We start from the raw sequence: 17,544 nt of genomic DNA, 5'->3' as shown, positions 1-17,544 counted from the left end.
ATGACCAATTTGTGCAGAAATTCATATCATTCCAAAGGGTTCACATACTTTTTCTTGCAACTGTATATAGCAGTGTCATCCACAGATCTCCCCCATAACCGTGTCATTCACAGATCCTCCACCCCATAATAGTGCCATCCACAGACCCCACCCATAACAGTGCCATCCACGGATCCCCCCATAACAGTGCCATCCACGGATCCCCCCATAACAGTGCCATCCACGGATCCCCCCATAACAGTGCCATCCACGGATCCACTCCATAACAGTGCCATATGTGGATCCCCCCATAACAGTGTCATACACAGACCATCATTAGTTCAAAACCCACCAAAAGCAAACCTTTTGGTTAAAAATATTTTTTTCTTATTTTCCTTCTCAAAAACTTAGGTGCGTCTCATGGGCCGGTGCGTCTTATAGGGCGAGAAATACGGTATATAAAAATTTCAGTCAGTGTCAGTTTAGGTTTTTGCACGAATGCACCATCTGCGTGCGTGCATTTTGCAGAGCACTGTAGTGAATTTTTATACTACAATTTTTGCACGCACGATCTGTGTGCGAGCGTGCTGCAGAGGACCGATCAGTAGTGTGCTCAGTAGCATCTGCACATTTTTGAGGTTTTTTTTTTTGTGTGAAAAAAAGACCTACAGTTAGTGGTAGTTAGTTAGATATATATATAAATTTCAGTTAGTGTCAGTTTAGGTTTTTGCACGAACACACCATCTGCGTGCGTGCATTTTGCAACCACTGAGCACGATCAGTAGTGTCCATTACTGATCGCGTCTGCTCAGTTTGCACTGCAAGTTTAAATTTGTGCAGAAAACACTTTTTTTTTTAACAACTTTTCTTCTAAATTTTATTTCAAATTTATTACAAGCCCCCTTCACATGTGAAAACACTACATACACACCCCTCACACTAAATAAAGGTTTACACATTTCACACCCCAATAAAATAAAAATGTCCCATCCGTCCCAACGAGTATACTCAGCTGAAGAGGCATACGCCAGGCTTGCCTCCGATACTGAGTCTGCCAGTGAGGGAGAAGAGGATGCCACTTTCCTCTCTACCCCCTCATCATTATCATCATCATCTGCTGATAAGGGACCCTCTAGAAGGTGCCCCAGGGTAGCAGCGGAGGCAGCTCCCAGAGTGATCCCCTATGGACACCACCCCATGATGATTATCAGCCCCAAATTCCAGAGTTTGTGGGAAACTCTGGAATCCAAATGGACTGCACGGGCTTCACAGAAATAGATTTTTTCAAAATCTTTTTCAGTGAAGATTTAGTAAATTTTATCGTGGCCCAAACAAATTTATATGCCCAGCAGTTTATTACCCAGAACCCCACATCGCCATACGCAAGACCCCTTGGTTGGACCCCAGTTACAGTGGTAGAAATGAAAATCTTCTGGGGGCTTGTGCTGCAAATGGGGCTTGTTAAAAAAACTGAAATTAGATAGTATTGGAGTGTGGATGTCTTGTACCACACTTTAATATTCAGTAATTGATGGCCCTGAATAGATTTAAGTCGATTCTGAAGTTTTTGCATTACACATGGGGTGTTTCTGCAAACTCCATATTCAGGGTAATAGATTTTAAGTTTTGCTTGGCTGTTAACCCTTTATGGGTTGCAGAAAAAATAGGTTAAAATTTAAAATCCGCAATATTATTTAATTCTCGTGGGGCACCTAAAGGGTTAACAAAGTTTGTAAAATCAGTTTTGAATAGCTTGAGGGGTGTAGTTTCTAAAATGGGGTGATTTATGGGTGGTTTCTAATATGTAAGCCCCAGAAAGTGACTTCATAACTAAACTGGTTCAGAAAAAATTGGGGTTTGGAAATGTTCTTAAAAATTATAAGATTGGGGGGGGGGGGGGGGGGGCGTAGCCGGAAGTCAATGGCGCGAGACGTTTGATCTCTGAGCTCCGTAGCCAGCAAGCTCCATTAGGCCTAAAATAAGTTTATCCCTCATTGACACGGGGAAGAAAAGGACTGTAAAGACATCCAAAAACAACACGGAACTCCAGAACACCTCGGTGTCCCTGACCATGGATGCGTTCATACACAGAGAGAGGGACGAACCTGAATCCAAGATGGCGCCCTCCCATCACCACGTCGCACAGCTTCAGGGCGCGTTCGGGATCGCCTCACGGCCAATTTCACTCTCGTCGCCTACCTCGCTCTCCATGCTTCGTGGACCACATACCGCGCACCAGCCGGAGCTCCCTTCTACAGACACTGACATCCCTCTGCCAGACCTGGAGGTAAGGGAGCGATCAGTCTCGCTGGAGCCCGCGACGATGGGGGAGGTACCTGGATCACTCTGGGCCGCGTCACAAGCTGCTCCATCCCCCGCACAGGGAAACCTCCAGGGACAGCTCCTGAACCCCCTCCCAGGGACGGCATCGCCACGACTGCTGGTGACTTCACTGGCCCTCCCTGCTCCAGGTTCACCACAAAGCATCCTTAATAGACACCTGGCTTCTCAGGGGGGACACCCATATTAACCCATATAGGGGATCTATCTCCACAGGGTCACTCAGACGCTGAACCGTCTCCACAGAAGGCAACCCCGCTGCCACAGAGGGTTTCCAGGTTGGGTCGTTACACAGAGGGTACACCTGAGAAGATGCCCATGCTCCAACCAGCAGATTGCCTAGATGTCTCACAGATCTTGCGTTCTCGCTCCCCTTCTAGACACAGGTCATTCTCACTCTCAAGCTCCACAGATCTGGATCCCCCCCAAGTCCCCCCCTCCTGACTGGTGGTCCCATATCCAACAGATTCCAACGAAACAGGACTTTCGAGCCCTTATATCAGAAGTTAAAGACACATTTAAAGCGGACGTGATGGCTATTCAAAAAGATGTCCAGAATATAGGCCTCTGCCTCAATCAGCTAGAAGAAGATCACAATGCTGCCAGGTCAGTGATACGACATGTGGGCAATTGGGTCAGCACAACCTGTATGTGGTGCACATCACTATGGCGAAATACATATACAAACGAAAAATACAAATGTGATAGCACTCTACATCCAGCAATTTGCCTCCATGCTGGATGAGGCATTGGTGTACATTTTGGCCAAAGCGTCAAGGTCGCCTCTATTTGAGTGGTCCCTAACACTAGTTCCTACCTGTGTGGCTGTCATGGCCCATGAACAGGTAGGAACTAGTGTTAGGGACCACTCAAATAGAGGCGACCTTGACGTGGTGAGTGGCTTACTACGCTTTGGCCAAAATGTACACCAATGCCTCATCCAGCATGGAGGCAAATTGCTGGATGTAGAGTGCTATCACATTTGTATTTTTTGTATTTTTCAGTGATACGACATGTCCAAGACCGCACAGTCTATTCTCTTACGTGACCTACAAAGGCATGTGGAAGACCTGGATAACAGAGGCAGACGCCACAATATTCAGGTGAGAGGGGTCCCTGAATTTCAAGAAAACTAAGATGTTCCTGCTATATTAAATCACCTTTTTTTAATGCTATCTTGGGTCGCCAAGCAACACACTCCATTAAGATGGATCGAGCTCACAGGGCTCTCCGCCCTAAAACTATGGGAGGACTTCCGAGAGATATAATATGCTATGTTAATGACATTACCCTGAGTGAGGAGAGAATGTCTAAAGCTCGCTCCCTTCGCAACTTAGACTTCGGAGGCTCCCAAGTGTCCATTTACCAAGATCTATCATGGATAACTCTCCAGAAACGCAAAGCGTTGAAACTGCTACTTGATCTACTCCGCCAGCATGATATTCCTTATCGCTGGGGATTTCCCTTTAGTCTCACAGAGAGGAAGAACGGATCTACCACAGTTCTGCGTTCATCTGAAGACCTACGCGATTTCTGCGCACACCTGGCCCTCCAACCTCCCTCTTTACCTGATTGGGAGGCCCCGACGGAGTTTCCTCTGCTTCCGCCGACCTGGACCACAGTTGGTCCCTGCCAGAGTCGTCTGAAATCATCAGCAGCGACCCAATGAGGGGTATATCCAGGAGTGTCGGCTGCCCAGAGACTTCACATGATCCCTGGACTACTGCTTGAGTATTATTTCTCCTTTATCCCCATGATGGCTTCAATAACCTCATTCTACTTTCTTACTGTTGAGGGTTTCCATTTTACCTTAGTATTATGGAGTCTTGCTAGGCACGGCTCTAGTTGATAATTAGTGGTACTCTCCCTGGTTCCTGCCATGTTCCCAATAAGAGTCTTATTAGTTGTCTTTGGCCTACTGCTGTTTCAAGGCCTTAGTCTTAGACTCCGACAGAAACCCTATGCTGAGAAGATTAATCTGGATCTTTCTCTGTAATTTATTTTTACTGTGCTTTGTAATAGTGGTTTCATTCAGGATGTTTGTTTTTTTTATGTTATGTAGTCTTCTCTCCTACGATTTATTCCACCTTATGTTTTATTCTCTCCTCCACTGTCCAGAAGTCCATTTCTAGCCTGTCAGCCGCCGGAGAAGTGAGCAGCCCCCGTCGGGATCAGGAATACAAGATGCTGAATACATACCCCCTCATCACTCGCTATTAAGGTCCTCTTTTAGTCACTATGGTTAAGCTCTTATTCTTAAATGTTAAAGGACTAAATTCACCCTCTAAACAGAGACTTGTACTTCAAGAAATGCGTAGATCTAAGGCAGAGATAATATTCCTCCAAGAGACACATCTTTCAGGGACGGGGTCACTACAGTTTGCAAAACATTGGTTCCCTACATCTTACATGGTGAATGCCTCAACTAAAACAGCAGGTGTCGCCATACTAATAGCAAAAACTTGCCCATTGCGGATTGAGAAGACAGAGGTAGATCCAAACGGTCGCTATCTCATTCTTGATGGCGCCTTATCTGGCACGAAATCAACTTTATGCAACATATACTCTCCTAACTCAGGTCAAATTTCTTTTCTCTCCTCTGTCTTGTCAACCTTGGAGGCATACCATAATTCTGCTCTAACACTAGGAGGAAACTTCAATGTCCATTTTTCCGACACAGCTGATAGGTTAGCCATACGCCCCACCCCTCTCTCCCAAGCTTCTTCCCGCTTGTCTCGGAACTTTCGTAAACTTATATATTCTCACTCCCTATATGATCTATGCAGAATAGATAATCCCACCGCCCGTCAGTTCTCATTCTTCTCCCACCCACACCAGAATAGATTTTTTCTTCGGCCACATACTGACCCTCCAATTACTGTCTACAGCAATGCTAGGCCCTATCACCTGGTCTGATCATGCCCCTCTAAATGTAGATCTGGACTTGGCGGCTTCCCCTCTGAAACGCACCAACTGGTGTTTGACTGAAACCCTTCTAACCAATGTAGATACTAGGGAGGAACTGCAAACTCACTTAATCAATTACTTCCAGATTAACGAGCTGTCAATATCCTCAGGCAGGATATTGTGGGAAGTCCACAAGGTGGATTTCTGGTGATGTTGCATTTCAACAGCCTCTCGGATTAAAAAAGATAGAGATAGTCACCATAGAAAGTGTATGGTAGAATTACACCAGGCCGAACAAGATCTAGCTGCCACACCGTACACTAAAAAACCTCTCACTTAATAAAACAGAGAAGCTCCTAAGATACTCTAGGCAGCGTTTCTTTGAATTTGGTAATAAACACCATACTCTGTTAGCCGAACAGCTATGCGACCGTGCAATCGCATCAACCCCCCCAGGTTATTAAAGATTCCATGGGTACTCAATATTTTAATCCGGAAAAGATTGCAGACATTTTCCACTCATATTATGCCTCTCTCTCCTCTCTTCCTTCGGAACTTCCTAGTGATCCTGAGAGTAGGTCCCAGAGGTTAGATAATTATTTATCTGACTGTGCCTTGCCTACCCTTCCTCCAGAGGCCTTATTGCACCTCAACCAGCAGATTACTTTGGAAGAGCGGACGGAAGTGATACAGATGGTCTTAGTTACCAGTATTCTAAAACATATAATGAGATTTTGCTTCCACACATGGTTCTCTATTCAACTCTTTCCTAGCAGGTGAACCTATACCACAGACCATGCTTCAATCTTTTATAACCGTAAAATAAGCAAATAACGCCATATCAGCATGGCTTCGTGAGGGATCGGTCATGTCAAACTAATTTAATCAGTTTCTATGAGGAGGTAAGTTCTAGACTTGACAGCGGCGAATCAATGGATGTCGTATATCTGGACTTCTCCAAAGCATTTGACACTGTACCACATAAAAGGTTAGTATATAAAATGAGAATGCTCGGACTGGGAGAAAACATCTGTATGTGGGTAAGTAACTGGCTCAATGATAGAAAACAGAGGGTGGTTATTAACGGTACACATTCAGATTGGGTCACTGTCACTAGTGGGGTACCTCAGGGGTCAGTATTGGGCCCTATTCTCCTCAATATATTTATTAATGATCTTGTAGAAGGCTTGCATAGTAAAGTATCAATTTTCGCAGATGACACTAAACTGTGTAAAGTAATTAACACTGAAGAGGACAGTATACTGTATATATACTACAGAGGACAGTATACTGTATATATATATACTACAGAGGACAGTATACTGTATATATACTACAGAGGACAGTATACTGTATATATACTACAGAGGACAGTATACTACTACAGAGGGATCTGGATAGATTGGAGGCTTGGGCAGATAAGTGGCAGATGAGGTTTAACACTGATAAATGTAAGGTTATGCACATGGGAAGGAAAAATGCAAGTCACCCGTACATACTAAATGGTAAAACACTCGGTAACACTGACATGGAAAAGGATCTAGGAATTTTAATAAACAGCAAACTAAACAGCAAAAACCAGTGTCAGGCAGCTGCTGCCAAGGCCAACAAGATAATGGGTTGCATCAAAAGGGGCATAGATTCCCGTGATATGAACATAGTCCTACCACTTTACAAATCGCTAGTCAGACCACACATGGAGTACTGTGTACAGTTCTGGGCTCCTGTAAACAAGGCAGACATAGCAGAGCTAGAGAGGGTCCAGAGGAGGGCAACTAAAGTAATAACTGGAATGGGGCAACTACAGTACCCTGAAGGATTATCAAAATTAGGGTTATTCACTTTAGAAAAAAGACGACTGAGGGGAGATCTAATTAATATGTATAAATATATCAGGGGTCAGTACAGAGATCTATCCCATCATCTATTTATCCCCAGGACTGTGACTGTGACGAGGGGACATCCTCTGCGTCTGGAGGAAAGAAGGTTTGTACACAAACATAGAAGAGGATTCTTTACGGTAAGAGCAGTGAGACTATGGAACTCTCTGCCTGAGGAGGTGGTGATGGTGAGTACAATAAAGGAATTCAAGAGGGGCCTGGATGTATTTCTGGAGTGTAAAAATATTACAGGTTATAGCTACTAGAGAGGGGTCGTTGATCCAGGGAGTTATTCTGATTGGAGTCGGGAAGAAATTTTTTATTCCCCTAAAGTGGAGAAAATTGGCTTCTACCTCACAGGGTTTTTTGGCCTTCCTCTGGATCAACTTGCAGGATAACAGGCCGAACTGGATGGACAAATGTCTTTTTTCGGCCTTATGTACTATGTTACTATGTTACCTAAACCAGGAAAAGATCCTTTAGAGTGTGCCAGCTACCGCCCGATTAGTCAACTAAACTCAGATCTTAAGATCTTCACTAAACTGTTGGCAAATTGGATAAACTGCTGGGGTTTGTTCGATTTCCGACAGGTGGGTGATAATACCAGAAGAGTGATTGATCTGATTGATGCGGTCAATAAGGAGTCGACTGAAGCCCTTCTCCTTAGCCTTGATGCAGAAAAGGCTTTTGACCGTCTTAACTGGTCTTTTATGTTCCATATGCTATAGAGATTTGGGTTTACAGGCCCATTTCTACAGGAACTTAAAAGGTCTTTATTAGACTCCTGCGGCACGTGTTAATTTACCCCAAGCATGCTCCTCTACGTTCCATATTAAAAATGGAACCCGGCAGGGCTGCCCCTTATCCCCGCTTTTGTATGTACCGAATATTGAGCCCCTGGCTGCTCGGATCCAAGCAAACCCAGACATTAAGGGCATCTGAATAAAAGATCGATCCTTCACAATTTCTTTATTTGCAGATGATGTTCTCTTAACACTAACGAAGCCAGTCATCTTGCTTCCTAATCTAAATGCCACTATTGCTCAATATAGCAGACCCTCGGGTTACAAAATCAACAATACAAAAACGGAAGCATTACCCCTAAATATTCCACCGCAAACATTAAAGGTTTTACAACAGTCCTTTAAATACTCCTGGCAAAAAACTGTTCCTTACCCTGCTTTATACGGCCCTAACTTCCCCTCGGTAATAGCTAATATTAACACGCTTCTCAGTAAATGGAGATCTCTACATATATCCTTATTAGGCCGCATAGCTGCAATCAAGATGTCAGTCTTACCTAAACTCCTATATTTATTTGAGACGCTCCCAATCAGAGTGCCGATGGGGATTCTACGCCAAGTCCAGTCTGCCTTCCTCACATTTGTGTGGAATAATGAACGACACCGTATTGCCAAATCGGTCCTGACCTCTAAAAAAACTCAAGGCGGTCTTTCGCTGCCGGACATAGCCCTTTACTATTATGCCACACACCTCAGACACATAGCTTCTTGGACTACACTACACTCCTTTAATAAATGGACTGAAGCAGAGCGGCTCTGGCTGGCCCTGGTTCATATGAGCGCTATGATATGGGGTTGCCCGGCGGACATCACACCTCGAAACTTATTAGGTCCCATGATTTTCACTAGAAGCTTATGGTTAACTTGTAAGATTAAGTTTAACCTTTCCACTTTACATTCCTCTCTGACGCCGTTTCTATTCACTCCACACTTAGGCAATAGTAGTGAATCAGTCATGGCTGGCCCTTGGATTGAAAGAGGACTTTTTCATTTCCACGATCTACAAAATCCTCTTACAAACCGCCTCTTATAATTCACAGAATTACAAAATGAATATGGTCTTCCCTCCTCCTCCGCATTTCACTATCAACAAATAACCCATTATTGTCATTTGGCCACTCACTCTAGATTAATACCGCCCCGACCCCATTTGAGAGGCTATGCCTACGAGGTCCGTCAGCTAATCTCTCATTTCTGCTATATATGATTTACTCTCCTCCCAGAATTATCTAATAGAAGGAAGACATCTATATATGAAAAAAATTGGAAAAATGGCTGGGCAGAGAAATCCCACCGGATCTTTGGAGTGTGATATGGTCGAAGGGCTTTCACTAGTTCCTCTTGTGTAACCTATAAAGAAAACCAACTAAAGTTGTTGAGGCACTGGTATCATACCCCTGAAGTGCTGATCACTTTAAACAGAAATATCCCTAATGTTTGCTGGAGATGCTGATAAGGCATCAATCTATCACATCTTCTGGGAATGTCCTTTAGTGGTGCCCTTTTGAGATATGGTGGCCTCTGTAATACAGGAAGTTCTGGGGTAATAAATAATGTGGGATCCAATGGCCTACCTATTGAATGTTCCACCTAGAGGTGTGAGAGGACTCGTCTCCTGGCTGCTCACCGCGGCAAAATGTCTGATAGCACTTTTCTGAAAAAAGATCTACTCCTCCATCTAAAGCTGATTATTACTCTTGTATTCAGGAGATGCGCTCCTTGGAATATTATATGGCTTTGTCGCAGGGGAATGTAGACATGTTTTTGCAGATCTGGTCCCTATGGCATACTCATCATGCTGACTTACACTTAGAGTGTAGGAGAGGGTTTTTATTTTTTTATGCCTCCCCCCCCCACCCCCTCCTTTTTTATTTTTCCTCAAACTTTCTCTATACATGCCAATTGGCAGTTTGTTAACTATCCTGTAAGCTGGTACAAAAAATATCCTGTGCCTTGGTTTGTTATGTCACTTACGGATACTTTTACGATATCTTAATGTAAACTTTTACATGTATAGTAAAAATAAAAATAAAGTTGAAAAAAAATTTTTTTCTAAGATTTGTTTCTAAAACCTTCTAACGTCCCATTTTCAAAATGATCCAAACATGAAGTAGACATATGGGGAATGTAAAGTAATAACTATTTTTGGCGGTATTACTGTCTATTATAAAAGTAAAGAAATTCAAATCTGGAAATGTGCTAATTTTTAAAAATTTGGGGTAAACAGTATTATTTTTTTATAAATAAAACCAAATTTTTTTGACTCTATTTTACCACTGTCATGAAGTACAATATGTGACGAGAAAACAAAACTCAGGATGGCTTAGATAAGTAAAAGCGTTTTAAAGTTATCACCACGTAAAGTGACACTGGTCAGATTTGCAAAAAATGGCCTGGTCAGGAAGGTGAAAACTGGACCGGGGTAGAAAGGGTTAATAGGAATGAGCGACTTTCATATTTTGAAATTTGAGTTCGTGTTGTGGTATAATCTGAATTGCGTTCTGGATTCCGTTACCACGGACCATAACGCAATTCTATGATGGAATGCATAACGGAATGCCCTTAGAGGCATTACATCATAATAGAAGTCTATGGCATGCGTAACGGATCCGTCCGGTTTACGTTATGCAGGAGAGGACTCCAGCATAACCATAAACTGGACGGATCCATTATGCAGGCAATAGACTTCTATTATGACAGAATGCCTCTAAGGGCATTTTGTTATGCATTCCATCATAGAATTGCGTTATGGTCCGTGGTAACGGAATCCATAACGCAATTCAGATTATACTACAACCCGAACTCGAATTTCAAAATATAAAATTCGCTCATCCCTAATCAGTAACCCCCCGATACGCATCAGAATTGTTTCAGAAAGACAGCAGTAATTTAAGGATTATTGGTGTCTGACGCTTGTGTACAAGTCCATTCTTTTGAGGTTATTTTACACTCCAGCTTCTTTCTTCACAATACCTGGAAGTGTGGCCTCCTCTAAGTCTGAATGCGCTCCTATTATTCCATCCATTCCACAAGTGCTTTTAATTAGGTGATACATATAGCTGTGTCTGCTCCTCCTCTCACTGGATGCCTGATGACACACAGAGGTAACAAGTGTAGCGACACAGTATGTGTGTGGGTGCTGCTCTCCTGAATTTAGATGTCCACTGGCATAGACATTGGGGTTGTCCAACCCTTAAAACTGATGACCTATCCTCTGGATAGGTCATCAATATCTGATCGGTGGAGATCCGACACCCAACACCCCCGCTGATCAGCTGTGAGACGAGGAGGAGGGCTCCATGCGAGCACCGCTTCATGGTCTTTACACTACTTGTCTTGTCTCCAGTGGAGCGGTGGCGTAGTGTAATTACAAGATCTCGCTCCTTTCACTTGAATGGAGCCGGGGCTTTTATTTCACTGCACTTCCAAGACAAAGTGTAGTGTAATAAAGAGGAAGTTGCGTACGCATGCTCCACTCAATTGGCCTTAAGGACACTGCTCTCTCCTGGTTCTCTTCCTATCTCTCTGGCCCCTCCTTTAGTGTATCATTCGCTGGCTCTTCTTCTTCTCCTCTTCCTCTTGATGTTGGAGTTCCTCAGGGCTCAGTCCTAGGTCCTCTACTCTTCTCCCTCTATACAGCCCCCATCGGACAGACTATCAGTAGATTTGGCTTTCGATACCATCTCTATGCTGACGAAACCCAACTATACACTTCATCCCCTAACCTCACCCCTGCTTTACTCCAAAACACCAGTAACTGTCTGGCAGCTGTCTCTAACAACATGTCCTCTGTGTATCTTAAACTGAATTTCTCAAAAAACTTCTCGTCTTTCCCCATCTACCAACCCACCTAAACTTGATTTTTCAATTTCAGTCTGTGGCACTATGATAACTCCTGGGCAGGACACCGGCTGACTTGGGGCCACGTTTGACTCTGATCTTTCCTTTGTTCCCCATATCCAATCACTTACTCGCTCTTCTCGTCTGCAACTCAAGAACATCTCCAGAATCCGTCCTTTTCTTATAGTGGAATAGGACAAAACTCTTGTTGTTGCCTTGATCACTGTAATTCATTACTAATCGTTCTCCCGCTCACTAAACCTTCATCCCTTCAGACTGTCCTAAATGCTGCAGCCAGGCTCATCTATCTATGCACCCGCTACACTGACTCCTCTAGCTTGTGCCAGTCACTGGTTCCCCATCCACCACAGAATGCAGTTCAAAGCCCTCACCCACAAAGTTTTCTGAAGTGCTGCACATCTATACATGTCCTCTCTCATTTCTGTCTACCACCCTACTCGTGCCCTCCGTTCTGTTAGTGACCTGGTGTAAAATGCACTATAATTTGTACCTCTCACTCCGGTCTTCAGGACTTTTCTTAAGCTGAATCTACTCTCTGGAATGCTCTGCCCTTGAATAACAGGTTAATTTCCAACCGCCATACCTTCAAATGTGCCTTAAAAACACATCTTTTCAGGCAAGCTTATTAATTTTCCAAAAAAGACTGTTCCCAAGTAATCCCCCCCCCCAAAAAAAAAAATATAAACTCCTTAGACCTGAATTCGATCTTCTAACAGTCAACACATCTGAAGCAGATCGGCCTACACCACTGCTTTCTGTACAATAATGACTCGACTACTAGATATCACAATCAACTACTTTTCGTGTCACCCCACTAACAGTTGCCTAGAAGACCCAATTAAGGGCTGGATCTCCTAGGCTTCCATAGAAGGCAGGTCCCGATGGAAACCCTGACTGACCGCAAGTACCTTCTATGCCGCAGTCAGTGCTGACAGTGGCATAGAAGGGGATAATCCGCCGGCATCTGCTTTTACAGCATGGTGGATTCAGCAGGGGCTCGGCTATCAGTGACTGCCCGGCCCCTGCACTGAACAGGGCTCTGATTCCCACAAGTCACTTCCCACTATGACGTACTATTACATCATATGGTGAAAAGTGGTTAAACAGCTGATTAGCTAATCCTTACGAATTACGACCTGACAATGGCCTCCAGGTCTCCGATCTTAGCGCCAGGTCACTTGACTGACCCCAGCCTGGAGTTACAGCGCAGTGATAATACGTTCTGAGATGGAGCAGAACCCGAGCTTACATGTCACTGCACACACGTGTATACACTGCACATGACGGCTCTTACCTTGTGATATAAGAGGCTGGTGCTCCTCCATTACATGTCACTGCACACACGTGTATACACTGCACATGACGGCTCTTACCTTGTGATATAAGAGGCTGGTGCTCCTCCATTACATGTCACTGCACACACGTGTACACACTGCACATGACGGCTCTTACCTTGTGATATAAGAGGCTGGTGCTCCTCCATTACATGTCACTGCACACACGTGTATACACTGCACATGACGGGTCTCACCTTGTGATATAAGAGGCTGGTGCTCCTCCATTACATGTCACTGCACACACTGCACATGACGGGTCTTACCTTGTGATATAAGAGGCTGGTGTCCTCCATTACATGTCACTGCACACACGTGTATACACTGCACATGACGGGTCTTACCTTGTGATATAAGAGGCTGGTGCTCCTCCATTACATGTCACTGCACACACGTGTATACACTGCACATGACAGGTCTTACCTTGTGATATAAGAGGCTGGTGCTCCTCCATTACATGTCACTGCACACACATGTATACACTGCACATGACGGCTCTTACCTTGTGATATAAGAGGCTGGTGCTCCTCCATTACATGTCACTGCACACACGTGTATACACTGCACATGACGGTCTTACCTTGTGATATAAGAGGCTGGTGCTCCTCCATTACATGTCACTGCACACACGTGTATACACTGCACATGACGGTCTTACCTTGTGATATAAGAGGCTGGAGCTCCTCCATTATATGTCACTGCACACACGTGTATACACTGCACATGACGGCTCTTACCCTGTGATATAAGAGGCTGGTGTTCCTCCATTACATGTCACTGCACACACGTGTATACACTGCACATGACGGCTCTTACCTTGTGATATAAGAGGCTGGTGCTCCTCCATTACATGTCACTGCACACACGTGTATACACTGCACATGACGGCTCTTACCTTGTGATATAAGAGGCTGGTGCTCCTCCATTACATGTCACTGCACACACGTGTATACACTGCACATGACGGCTCTTACCTTGTGATATAAGAGGCTGGTGCTCCTCCATTACATGTCACTGCACACACGTGTATACACTGCACATGACGGCTCTTACCCTGTGATATAAGAGGCTGGTGCTCCTCCATCATGGCCTCCTTGTACAGATCCTTGTGTCCTTCTATATACTCCCACTCCTCCATGGAGAAATAGACAGTGACGTCCTGACACCTTATAGGAACCTGACAACACAATGACACCGTCATCACCCAGACCCCTCCAGTGCTGTTACTGGAGAATTTCCCAGCATTCCCAGCAGTGTCACCTCTCCAGTCAGCAGCTCCATCATCTTGTGGGTGAGCTCTAGGATCTTCTGCTCATGTATCAGGGGGTGAGGGGGAGGCTCTCTGATGGGGTGAGGGGTCCTGCTCCGCCCTCCTGACTCCTGGAGATGGATGATGGGAGTCACACAGTCCCCCGATGTCTTCTTTACTATTGTGTACTCCTGTGGATGGAGAGAGACACTTAGGGAATAAACCCTTCAGGGGCCATGTGCTCTCCTCCGGCCCTTTCCTCCTGGGTACAACGTGCCTACTTACCTTCTCATGGCTCCTACAACATGACTATTGGTCACATGACACATCACTCACCATACTGGGGGCTGATCTTCAGGTTCTCCATCACTTGGAAGGTCTGGAGGCCGTTCTCCAGGACCCTGGACTCTTCCTATAACTTCCTATGATGGATTCTCCTTCCCGATGTCTGACTTGTTACAGAATACAATAAAGAGGAGAGAAATCTAGAAAAGTTTACCTCTCCGCTCAGCAGGGAGATGATCTCCAAGGTGAGGTCTAATATTCTTCTGCTGATCTCCTTCCTGTCCATCCTTGGTGGCTCATTCAGGAGAAGGGTCATATTGGTGGTTTTCATCATGACGTCTCCAAAAAAAAAAAAAGGAATACAGGTTAATCAGTAATGTCCCCGATAATGAGGCCGAGAAAAAGTACAACTCATCCTGCAAAACTCAGACCCTCATAAAGCTGCACTGATGGGAAAACCCTGAGCTCCGGGTGTATCTAACTCCTGGCAGTGCAGGAGACATGTCCTGAGTTTCTGGGCAGGGCCCCCCGGTCTGTGACTTGTACCACAAAGTCCACTCTACACACAGATCGCACACGGAGGAGAATCCACGTTTGTGAATCAGGCCTAAGGCGGCCGTACACCTTCAACACCGGTGGGATTAACCTTTCTTCTCCTGGAAGCTCTTCGTCCAGCTCCTCATACAAATACTCCAGGGTCAGATTCCATGTCTTCTGGATTGGGATAGGGCCGTGAGCTGCTGCCGGACACCACTAGCGGTGGACAGGAATGGGCACGCTGAATTCAATATGCCTGATCCTTCTTTACCCTCACATAATCTTTTTTGGCTACAGTCAGGAGCCCCCCCATACACATCAGATAGTCGGCCAAATCCGCCAACATTGGCCGAGGGTAATTTATTGTATATGGACACTTTTTATTTTATTTATTATTCTTTACTAAATCCTAGAAAGCTTCTCTCCGGTAAATTCTGCTCTTCATTCAAATGGATTTTTACAAGGATCCCCTTCGGTGTGAACTGAAGAGGGAGGTGGAAGCACCGTCCCCCCTTCCCCCGGCCACTCCTGTCCAGACCTCCATTAACTGGCTTTCCATCCCCTCCCTCCACATCCAGGGAGTCACAGACGTCTTGTACATCTTCTCCCATCCCCCGACCAGATCAAACCCATAGAGATGACCATGTAACTCCTTCCATGCCTTATAGCTGGGCTCCACACCCCGCACCTGCAATCCTGGCCGTTATAGTAACTTTTACAAAGCCTTTCCCTGGTGAATACAACAAATGCATATTAACCCCTTCATTACTGCATGGGCCTGTCCCATCAGACACCATGATAATCACTATATTAGTAACGGGTCTTTACAATCTGAGGGGGCGCCAGCCTTCCCACCCCCTACCGAGGGGGGCGTATGGCCAACTGTACACACAGGACAGAGCGCCCCCTGTACACAACTTCTAGACTCAGAGGTGCCTTCCACAAGCCCAAAAAATAGGGTTCCCTCTTATAAAGAGGTGTACAGACACCGGTATATCACTGCACATGACATGTCTTACCTAGTAATAGAGGCTGGAGCTCCTCCATTACATGTCACTGCACACACGTGTATACACTGCACATGACGGCTCTTACCTAGTGATATAAGAGGCTGGTGCTCCTCCATTACATGTCACTGCACACACGTGTATACACTGCACATGACGGCTCTTACCTTGTGATATAAGAGGCTGGTGCTCCTCCATTACATCTCACTGCACACACGTGTATACACGGCACATGACGGGTCTTACCTTGTGATATAAGAGGCTGGTGCTCCTCCATTACATGTCACTGCACACACGTGTATACACTGCACATGACGGCTCTTACCTTGTGATATAAGAGGCTGGTGCTCCTCCATTACATGTCACTGCACACACGTGTATACACTGCACATGACGGCTCTTACCTTGTGATATAAGAGGCTGGTGCTCCTCCATTACATGTCACTGCACACACGTGTATACACTGCACATGACGGGTCTTACCTTGTGATATAAGAGGCTGGTGCTCCTCCATTATATGTCACTGCACACACGTGTATACACTGCACATGACGGCTCTTACCTTGTGATATAAGAGGCTGGTGCTCCTCCATTACATGTCACTGCACACACGTGTATACACTGCACATGACGGCTCTTACCCTGTGATATAAGAGGCTGGTGCTCCTCCATTACATGTCACTGCACACACGTGTATACACTGCACATGACGGCTCTTACCTTGTGATATAAGAGGCTGGTGCTCCTCCATTACATGTCACTGCACACACGTGTATACACTGCACATGACGGGTCTTAACTTGTGATATAAGAGGCTGGTGCTCCTCCATTACATGTCACTGCACACACGTGTATACACTGCACATGACGGCTCTTACCTTGTGATATAAGAGGCTGGTGCTCCTCCATTACATGTCACTGCACACACATGTATACACTGCACATGACGGCTCTTACCTTGTGATATAAGAGGCTGGTGCTCCTCCATTACATGTCACTGCACACACGTGTATACACTGCACATGACGGCTCTTACCTTGTGATATAAGAGGCTGGTGCTCCTCCATTACATGTCACTGCACACACGTGTATACACTGCACATGACGGCTCTTACCTTGTGATATAAGAGGCTGGTGCTCCTCCATCATGGCCTCCTTGTACAGATCCTTGTGTCCTTCTATATACTCCCACTCCTCCATGGAGAAATAGACAGTGACGTCCTGACACCTTATAGGAACCTGACAACACAATGACACCGTCATCACCCAGACCCCTCCAGTGCTGTTACTGGAGAATTTCCCAGCATTCCCAGCAGTGTCACCTCTCCAGTCAGCAGCTCCATCATCTTGTGGGTGAGCTCT

The 17,544-nt window shown here is 45.2% G+C and overlaps 1 protein-coding gene across 1 annotated transcript in view; it reads right to left on the bottom strand.

Annotated features, from left to right (window-relative positions):
- LOC120991159 (gastrula zinc finger protein XlCGF17.1-like) overlaps positions 1–17,351 on the bottom strand; it is a 31,041-nt gene extending 13,690 nt beyond the window's left edge. The window contains exon 1 of the mRNA XM_040420069.1: positions 17,298–17,351. Coding sequence (XP_040276003.1) covers positions 17,298–17,331 — 34 coding nt within the window. The 5' untranslated portion in view covers positions 17,332–17,351. The remainder of the gene's footprint in view (positions 1–17,297) is intronic.
- Positions 17,352–17,544: the final 193 nt, after the last annotated feature.

This window comes from Bufo bufo, chromosome 2 (genome assembly GCF_905171765.1).
Source record: "Bufo bufo chromosome 2, aBufBuf1.1, whole genome shotgun sequence".
In the NCBI taxonomy this organism is placed as follows: Eukaryota; Metazoa; Chordata; class Amphibia; order Anura; family Bufonidae; genus Bufo; species Bufo bufo.
The sequence above is the reverse complement of the archived record's forward strand: the minus strand, read 5'-3'. Positions and strand labels throughout refer to the sequence as shown.